Source organism: Hippocampus comes, unplaced genomic scaffold (assembly GCF_001891065.2).
Source record: "Hippocampus comes isolate QL1 unplaced genomic scaffold, H_comes_QL1_v1.1 scaffold522, whole genome shotgun sequence".
Classification (NCBI taxonomy): domain Eukaryota; kingdom Metazoa; phylum Chordata; class Actinopteri; order Syngnathiformes; family Syngnathidae; genus Hippocampus; species Hippocampus comes.
This window is the reverse complement of record NW_017805388.1, coordinates 409,333-419,286: the sequence shown is the minus strand read 5'-3', so window position 1 is coordinate 419,286 and position 9,954 is coordinate 409,333. Positions and strand designations below refer to the sequence as shown.

Below are 9,954 nucleotides of genomic sequence, written 5' to 3'. Positions count from 1 at the left end.
CCGCCCCGAGTGCCGGGCCGCACCGAGAGCCGCGCCGCACCGAGAGCCGCGCCGCACCGAGAGCCGCGCCGCACCGCTCTTACCTGGATGGCCGTCCCAACATCTACAGCCGGACGGGGTGGGAGGGTGCAGGAACCAGCCGCTACCTCTTCGGGATGTACACGTTCCTCATCGGAGAGAGGGGTGGGTTTAAAATCGCCTTCAAAAAGGCGCAGCCCCAGGAATGAACCCGTCAAAGCGAGACCAGACCGCGAACCTCTGTTCGTCCAGCGCCTGATACCTGAATGGCCTTCAGCCCGCCCACCGCCGTGGAGGTAGCGTGACTGCTGCCTAGAACGGAGTCTCAGCCTGGCTGTCCAGAATTCGTCCTGTCGGCAGAGGGTTGCAAGGCCACCTTTAAAAAGGCAGTCCTCAGATATGAACTCTTTAGCGCCAGAGTGCCGTATCATGATGCATTGGCACTAAATTAATCGTCATAACCTTTTACAGTCAAGGTGTCACATCAAATTCGTAATTATCACATTCGGTAACAGCAAACTGAATCAAATACGAGTGAAAAATGACACAATCATAACAATGACTAAAAAATGACATAATAAAAGCAACGACTAAAGAAATAACGTACCTAAAACAAACATTTAAACACGATTTACATACTTTGTGAGTGCCACAATGAATGCTGGGAAAGTACAGTGCCCCGCTCAGCATTCCGCGAGCGTATGCTGGAATACACGAAGACAATTCAAATTTAGAAATGTGTACAACTTCAAAAACTTCTTAAAATACATCGTGACGATTGGAAGAAGTGGCAGAATGTCATTTAATTAATTTCCAAAATATCATTACATAAGTAGAAAGGAACGAGAGTGGAAGCCATTTTATATTTCATGTGACGTCGAAGGAGGAGCACCCACCATGCTTTGCGGCACTAAGAATTGCGTTTAAATGCATGTTTTGTGACAATTATTTTCTTATTTGTTTTGGATACATTATTTATTCAGTCGTTTTTTCTCTCCTTTCATCATCAGCTCAGATTGATTTCAGTTTGCTGTTATAAGTTTCGTTTTTAATGTAGTACCGTGATTGTACTGGAAGTTCGGATTGGAGGGGTGCGATGGCGCGGCGTGTCCACCGGAGGGAGACACTCTCAGGCCTTCAAGGTTGTGATTTTTTTTTTTTTTTTTTTTTTGCGGATTGCTCCCATCATGCTTTGCGGCACTGAAAATCGTGTTTAAATGCATGTTTTGTGACAATTATTTTCTTATTTGTTTTAGAAACACTATTCGGTTGTTTTTTCTCTCTTTTCATAATCAGCAAAGATTGATTTCAGTTTTCTTGTGGCTTTTTTTTGTTTTTTTTGTTTTGGGTGTTTTTTTTTTTTTTTTTTTTGCAGAATAGCTCCCACCATGCTTTGCAGCACTAAGAATCGCGTTTAAATGCATGTTTTGTGACAATTACGTTCTTATTTGTTTTGGATACATTATTTTTTTCAGTAGTTATTTCTCTCTTTTCATCGTCAGCTAAGATTGATTTCAGTTTGCTTTCATAAGTTTGGTTTTTAATGTGGTACCGTGATTGTACTGGAAATTCGGATTGGAGGGGTGCGATGGCGCGGCGTGTCCACAGGAGGGAGATTGTGGCTTTGTTTTTTTGAGGTACCCTGTACACAATTCAATGAACGAGTTGATCGATGGAACTCTGAAGAAACAAAAAGCAGGTTAGACGACAGGGCAGAATTCTTTCACGTGCCCTCATTAGTTTTGTGGCTGGTAAAGGCTCCCCAAACCGGGTCGACGAGCACAAAGCGCACAGTCGACGATTCAAACGATTTGGAGGGGTGCGATGGCGCGGTGCGTCCACCGGAGGGAGACACATACAGGCCTTCGGAGAGTGAGCTTTGTTTTTGTGCGCAAATATTTCAATAAACGAATTGATCGAAAGAACGGAGAAACAAAAAGCGAAATCATCCAACAGTTAGTCATCCGAGGGTACAGAATTCTTTCCCGCGCCGTCATTGATTTTGCTGCTGGGAAGGAAGGGCTCCCCAAACCGGGTCGACGAACACAAAGCGGACCTTCGACGATTCGAACGGATTTTATGGGGTGCGATGGCGCGGCGTGTCCACCGGAGGGAGACATATTCAGGCCTTCGGAGAATAAGTTGATCCATGGACGAATTTGGAATAAAAACCGAAATCATCTAACAGCTAGTGGTATGACAGCAAAGAATTCTTTCCGAATACCATCGTTGTTTTTGCTGCTGCGAAAAGGCCGCCAAAAGGGTGTCAAGGAGCAGAGGGGAAGCCCTATCCAAATGGATCGGAGGGGTGCAATGAGGCGACGTCTCCACCGGAGGGAGCCCTTTCCAAGACTCGCAGATGCTGGCTTTTCTTTTATTTCGAACGATAATTTAGAAGAGGAGTTGACAGACGGAAGATTGAAGAGAAGGAAGCGCCTGACTCATTCAACAGCTCGTGATATGACACGACATTAAATGAGTTAATGATGTCCGGTCGCAAAATTACTACTTTTGAGCGTTTGGATTACAACCAAACGAGGAAAAAAAAAAAAAGCAGGGAAGGATTGGGACAAAGTTTTAGTTAATAGAAAATACATGTTAACCATAGATCTTGTTTTTCACGGGTGAATGTATGATACAAGCATCCCTTTCGCAGTTATCGTCAATCATAGCTGAGCTGCACTTTGTTCAATTCTAGTCCAATTAATTTTATTAACGTTCCTTCTTATATTGATCATCGGCAATGCCATCATTGTAATCACTATTTTTGGATCAATTCACCCACTCTCAAGTTTCAGCTGCACCACACAAGCACTGATGGCGTTGTTTGTTTGATTCAACCTACCGAAGAGCTCAAAGTTGAAAGCTGCTCGTGTATATACTGTGCGTGTGTGTGTGTGTGTATGTGTATATATATATATGTATATATATATATATATGTATATATATATATATATAATGTGTGTGTGTGTATACAGTATATATACTGTATATATACATACATATACACACACACACACACACACACACACACACACACACACACACACACACACACATATAAAAACAGAGAGAGAGAGAGAGAGAGAGAGAGAGAGAGAGAGAGAGAGAGAGAGAGCGCGAACAACAGGACTGCAATGCCAGATAACACTATTGATGCTTATCATGTAAAGGCCTTTTTTTCCCCTCCGTGTTATATAATTGAAGAATTAAATAGTCTTTACATGGATAACATGACTGCATACAAGCTTGAACAGCAATTCTCAACGTGTTTCCAAAACTGGTATGCAAAAGAGGGATGGCCGGAACATTTAACTTACTGTGGCAGGGAACAAGCTAGCATATCTTCAAACATGATCAGTACCAAACTTCCGGGTCACAAAAGCATGACAATCAAATTCATCTGTATCCCATTTTTCAAGTTAACAACTTTGATCCGAGGGTACATCTATCCAGTGGTGTAGTGGGGATGTTTTAAGTGGGTGTACGCGATTCTGGGATGTTCTATATATACATACAGAACATCAATCATAGGCTACAACACCAGTTGAACCAAAGTTAAATTTAATGTTTTACTACTCCAAAATAATCACAGGCCAACGTTATTAAGCATAACTCACATTAGAACAATGATCAACAAACATTTCAATAAAAATTGAATGCGGCGTCTGGAGAAGTGGGTGGACGGGTACCCCCGCGTACCACGCCCACTACACCCCTGTATCTATCGTAGATATCTACACCCCCCCCCACCAAGACACACACACACACACACACACACACGACCAGATGGTGAAATTCTACCACAGCAATCAAATTACAAATATACATCTCGCATTTGGTTCATTTTTTGTGCCTTGTGTGAAAAATGAAAAAAACTATTTCCCCCATTATTTTAGGAAGGTAAGAATGCTCTGAGAGAAAACCCTTAATACCACACTCCCCGCAAAAAGAGACCTTTTCTTTAAAGTGATCACTTTTTCTAATTTGTCCAAACGATAACGTTCATATTTGGAAGTTGCTGTCAATTGCTTAATAAATAAAAAAAAAAAAACAATTAAAAAAAAAAAAAAACCCCCCCCCCCCCCCCCCATGGATCTCAAAATGACAGCAACCGATAATTTTGCAGAGGTGTCTTCATTTCTCCCAGAGCTGTACACATGTACGTACGTCCCTTTGCCTTTTGGGACTGCCAAATGAAAACGGAAAGGAGAAATGAGGAAGGCTTTCAGATGAACTCCAAGCCTTCGTATTTAACATCGTCAGCGATTTTGGTCTCCGGTAGGAGAACGCGTCCGTCCAGCGTAAACGCCAGGATGTACGAAGCGATCTTCCCCGCGTCCTCTTCGGACTTGAGCGCCAGGACGATCCGGTCGTCCGTGTTGGGCACGAACTTGAAAGAGGAGAAGCCGCGGGTGAGGTCGAGCGGGCCCACCCGGCTCGCAGTGATGTCGGTGAAGTCCGGCGAGCAGCTCAGCAGCAGGTTGGTGCCCCGCCGCTCATCCGCGTTCTCCTCGTAGCGCTCGGTGCTGGCGCGACGTGGCAAGAAGAACCAGCGCTGCAGCACGTCGCTCCACGCCGCCGACTCGTGAATGAGGTAACCTGCGGGGGAGGAATGCGTCGCCGCCGAGGGCGGGACCGGATCGTTCGTCAATGTCGCAAGAGATGAATGGGAGTAGGGCGCGGCGGTGCCTCGACCTATGACGACAATGTTCCCGAACCGCACACGCGCTCTTGAAGCTCCTGTTTTTCAAAATCAACTTTCCTCATGGAAATGATTTTGAAAAACAGCACATTTTAAGATCAGATGCCTTTGTGTGTCCCTCGACGTATTTTGGACACCAATTTCTGTTGCACTTCAGGTTTTTGAGAGATGTTCAGTTTTGTTTTCAAATTTGACCTCTAAAAGCGTTGTAATTCACACCAATGACGACTCTTATTATTATTGTGATGATGATGATGATGATGATGAAAAAGTGACGGTGGGCATTTGAAAAAAAAACAAGGGCAGAATCAGAATGGCATCTTTGAACGAATGCAATTATTTCCTTCTCCATTAGTTCCAAAGGGGGGTGGAAATGCTTTTTTCTGCCAAATTATAAAAATGGGGATGTAACAGAGAACAAATGTATTTTTACTTCAGCACATTTGCGAGTCTGTCCTCTTTTTTTTTTTCCCACCCGTCTCTTTTACTTAAGGTTGCCTTTTGCACCAAAGTATTTCTTGACACTTTGTCTTCAGTGGGGGACGCGAGTGCTTTTGCAAAATCTGACCTGGCGGTTGGATTCCTGCCACCGCCTTGAGCGACTTGTACATCGGGACCCAGTTCCTGTGCTCCACGTCCCCGCGGAAGCCCACCACCTTCACCCACTCCGGGTTGTCGTTGACAAATTCGCCCGACGTGGTGGTCCACTCCTTGCCCAGACCGCCCACGTACAGGCGCTCGTCCTTCACCGCTAACCACTCGGCTTTGAAACCTGCCGGGAGAATGGACGTCACGCTCCGGATTAAGCGGAACCGCAATTAAGAAAGAAAAGGACGAGCCGGCGAAGCGGTTTCAAAGGCGCCAAAGGAATTGGCACGCGCTCCCCTTGGCAAATGACCATTGACTCCTGCACTGAAATGTGACAGACGGTCCGATCTTAAGCCACTTGCAGTCATTGCCCAAAACACATCCAGAATTTCAATCTCGAGGCGACGTACTGCGGCACGGCTCGTTGCTTTTGCTTCGGAAAACAACCATCTACATTTTTGCCTATTGTCTGACATGTTAAAGACCGAGCCAGTAACGCTTAATCATCATGAATGATTGTGTACTGTCAATTTGAAATTGTGTCCTGTTCGTTAAGAAAGGGATGGAGACCTAGTTTTGAATCCCATTCATCGATTGATAAAATAATCGACGGTTTAACGATTCTTAAAATCATCGCTATTAAATGCCAAAGTATTGTCAAAGACCCAAACGGTCTGCCTATAATTCATTTTTTTATTTATTGTCGTGTTATGGGACCAAAAAAAAAAAAAAAGATATTTTTTGATTAATCATATTTTAATCAGCGTGCGATTAATTTGTAATCGGGATTGTATTCCGGCAAATATTGCAATTGGCCTGGATCTCAAAATAGTCACATGGGTTGGGCCCGATGAATCAAGCTTGAGTGACGTGTTCAAATAAGTATCCATATATGGGCACGTGGCGAAATGGAGACAAGCGCTCTCGCCGGCGTTCGAAAAACAAACCAAAGGCAAGCATAGAATGGTCACGAATGGAGCTGACCTTTGGCCACGTGGCCGTCGCCATCCGCTAGGATGACCCAGGGCACCGCCTTGCCGCCGTCCAGATGGTAGACGACGCCCGTTCTGTCGTCGACGCTGTACAACTTGCCGTTGAAGGCCACCAGCTCCGACAGCTCCATGCCTCGCCCCTTCTCGGCCAGGTGGCTCCGCAGCACCGTCCTCTCCGCGTCCCACTCCACCGACAACCCGTCGCCGCTCGGCGACACCAGCAGGTACCCGCGCCGCATGTAACTGAACCACGTCAGCGTCTTCTCCATCTGAGGGTCGGCGTCCAGGTCGGCGATGACGGCGATGCGGTAGCGCGTGCCCTGCGGCGTGCGCTCGGCCGGGCTGAGCGGGTAGGTGCGGTTGTAGCCGGCGGCGGCCGGCCTCCGGCTCCCGGAGGCGTCGTCGGCGCGGGGGCGCGGCCCGGCGCTCCAACGCATGAAGAGCAGCAGCAGCGCGGCCAGCGAAACGGCCGCCGCCGCGATGGGCCGCCACTTGAGGCGGAAGCGAGGGTCCGCGGCGTTGGCCACGGTCGCCAGCATGGGGAGACCCCCGACAGAGATGCGCAGACCGTTCATGGGCTCATCGTGCTCCAGTCGAGCGTAGGCTGCCGGTGAGGTCATAGGGGACGGAGGCCGGGACTCGCCTGAAGAAAACATAGCCGAGTGCGAGTCAGCCGTACGCTCGACCCCTCCGCAGTTGCCCTTTGCGATCAAGGTCAACCCTCCCAACACTTAAAGACGCTGCCGATTCCAAAGCGCCGGCTGACGGGAAAGTAGTCATCGGTGTCGAGGAAACACGTGAAGTGAGAAACGGGCAATTTCACGTCTTGGCATCTGGATCAGGGAGGAGCCGAGGTTATCCTGTGCAGTTCGTGGGCTTCCGAGCACGTAGACTTCGGGCGCATTGGCTCAACATCAAAGCCATTTATTTCTCAGGGTAATGTTGCGAGAGGCATGAGCAATGAGTCAAATTTGGGGTGGGGGGGCGGGGGGTCATAATTACAGTTTCATTTTTTCAATATGGACAATTCTAAATCTTTTGGGGAGGATGCCTCAGATTTTTCTTTTTTTTTTTTACTATCGACAGAAAAAAACAAGGTCAACCGACTTTGAAGCGGCTGACGGCACAAACGAGCGCAACGGTCATCTCGTCTTCATCTGATCCAACCTTGCCCATAGATAAGAGCCGAGTTGAATTGCTCTTGGTTTCTTCCACAGCTAATTCAGCATCGACTCCCACACTGGACTCTCATTTCGTAATTGGAATGGAAATCACACCCTGGAGTTTCAACGTGACGCTTAGCTCAGCATTCAAGACAAGCTCATCAAGAAGTACAAGGTCAACCGGGCAAGAGACTTCACCTGACGCATTCCACCTTTGACAAGCCAAAACCAAACACCACTTTAACGTCAGTTCGTGATGACACATATTTGCTCTCGCTTTCTTTCTTTCCATTTTTGTCTCGTCAAGTAATATCATACGTTGGATTTGGAGGTTCATTTCAGTTATTTCATAGACCAGGCTAAGAACAGTTTTTTCCACCAGGCGGTCAGGAGACTCGACTCCCTCCCTGTTCAACAGCCCCCCCCCCCCACACACACACACCTCCAGCCACAGACTGTGACCCTCCCTCAGCATCTGATATCCGCTGATTGCACTGAAACAATGCACTACCTAAATTGAATCTGCAATATTCACAAGTGCCCCTGGTTGTCTGTTGATTGCATATATATATATATATATATATATATATATATATGTATGTGTCTTTCTGTCTTTTTATGCAGTTCAGTTTTGCTGCTTTTATTTTGGCATTGTTTTAGCCGCAACAATTTGACAAAGAAAATGTTTTGCTTCTTGGCTTATTTTGGAGTCGTGAACGCCGATTCCGCTGTGACCGCTTTATCTGTGTGTGAGGCGTCATGCTTCGCAGATCAGAAAGTCTTTGTTGTGGGCTGGAAGGAAACCTGATATGCCTGTTTGAACTCAAACCAGACGAAAGCCTTTTTAAGTATTGGTCGACTGAAACTAGAGTAAAAGCTTTTTGAGTTTTCGTACACTCAAACTATCACGAATAGGAATGACGAAAATGTGACTAAAACTAATAAACATAAGACGAAGACTGAGACGAAATGTAGAACGGCTGCCAAAAACAACACCGGTTTGAGGGCCGGGGCGCCCCCGGCCAAACGGCGCCGATCCCATCCGCGGCGAAGAGCGTCTCTGCGGTGGGACAAAGGGGCTTACCTGTCCGTCTCCTCCGAGCAGCCCGTCGCTCGGCACGCTCGGCCTGCATGGGGTACTCCTGCGAGTGCGACGCCGTTGAACTTTAACTACACTTAAAGGATCGCGGCCGGGTCCAAAGGTGCGAGGGGTGAGTGGGAGCAAACTTTGCACTGCTTGCACATCATGAGAACCTTTATGATTAACCTGCTTGTGAATGGACAACGGGGAGCATGGCAGCCATGGAACGGAGCGGAACAACAGTCACGCGGCATGTGCAAGTACGCGAGGACTTTGTTGAAGACACGTCTTTGGAATAAAACCGCCTGGCTGCAGAGGAACACTTAGACCTACTACGGTGCTGTATTTTAATGTTATTTGCCATGGTTGTAATGAGCCGGCCAAGTATTATTTCGTGCCACTTTGTGTTTGAGAACCAAGGGTTAAACGGAAAAGCAAAGTGACATGATTCAAAACCATGGCCCCACCGTGAACTTGCGCGCATTTTTTCCCCCTTATAAACAAATCAGGTGAAAATAAGCGCTCGTGTGTCACGATGGATGCCGTGTGTCCCGGTACCGGGCGTGTTCATCAAAAAGCGGGCGTGTTCGTTTGCTCAAGTTCACAATCTGCATTCTTTGAAAGCGGACGTGGTGACAATGCACATGGCCTTGAATGTGGTCAGAGAGGAGGTGTCTCACGAATTGACTTTTTGGTTGCTTCGTGGCTCGGGATGGGGGCGACATTGACAGCACACTATAGATTAGAGGGGCAACGATTAGCTCATTTAATCAAGTTTATCGACAGCGTGGATGAAACCGAGGCGATTTATGAATTCTACGTTGTCTAAAATCCTCTTATTACAGCCTTTTAAGAAGCAAATGTCCTTTCGATAGTTTTCCAAGAGCGCAGACGGACCAGCTTCGTGTTGAAGTGAAATTTCACTTATAGTCATCAGTCACTTTTGGATACCCGGAGGAAAGGCTGCCATTGATGAGATTCGGTGGAGCCAAAGGAGACATGAAAATGCGCCATGACGCCACCCGGTGCTCCAACCAGACCAGACGCTTTTGCCCAATCCAAAATCCAGTTCTGGTAGTCACGTAATGGTGACTATTAAAAGCATTCGGGCCGATCGCTTCCGACTTTAAAAAAAAACATCCCCAACCCCCCACCCCCGGCCTCCCGCGCTCACTCGGGAGTCAACGAGCGTGATAAAGGTGTCGTTTGGCACGTTCGGCCAAAAACTTACCAGCCACTCAAAACGTCACCTCTCCGTCCACCTTCGCTCGGAACTCTGGCGTCATCGTTGTCGAAGTTCGATCGTCTTGGCTTTACACCGCGACCCGAACCCACCGCAGCAATTTTTCGGCACTTCCTGGTTCGGGCTGATGACGTCATCTGACGACGCATGGACACGAGCCGAAA

At 47.2% G+C, this 9,954-nt stretch overlaps 1 protein-coding gene across 3 annotated transcripts; it reads right to left on the bottom strand.

The window, feature by feature from the left end:
* Positions 1-459: 459 nt before the first annotated feature.
* On the bottom strand, positions 460-9,946 carry cant1a (calcium activated nucleotidase 1a). Of its 3 annotated transcripts, XM_019873056.1 has the most exons (5): positions 8,551-8,985; positions 6,296-6,946; positions 5,292-5,495; positions 4,245-4,620; positions 460-533 (listed from the first exon to the last, which is right to left on the bottom strand). In XM_019873056.1, the coding sequence occupies exons 1-4, from the start codon at positions 8,597-8,599 to the stop codon at positions 4,247-4,249; spliced, it is 1,278 nt and encodes a 425-aa protein (XP_019728615.1). In that variant the 5' UTR covers positions 8,600-8,985; the 3' UTR covers positions 460-533; positions 4,245-4,246. The 3 variants fall into 3 exon arrangements, with proteins under 3 accessions (XP_019728615.1, XP_019728616.1, XP_019728614.1); XM_019873057.1 differs by lacking the exons at positions 460-533; positions 8,551-8,985 and adding an exon at positions 9,779-9,946 and having other exon boundaries at positions 4,137-4,620; XM_019873055.1 differs by lacking the exon at positions 460-533 and having other exon boundaries at positions 4,137-4,620; positions 8,551-8,984.
* Positions 9,947-9,954: the final 8 nt, after the last annotated feature.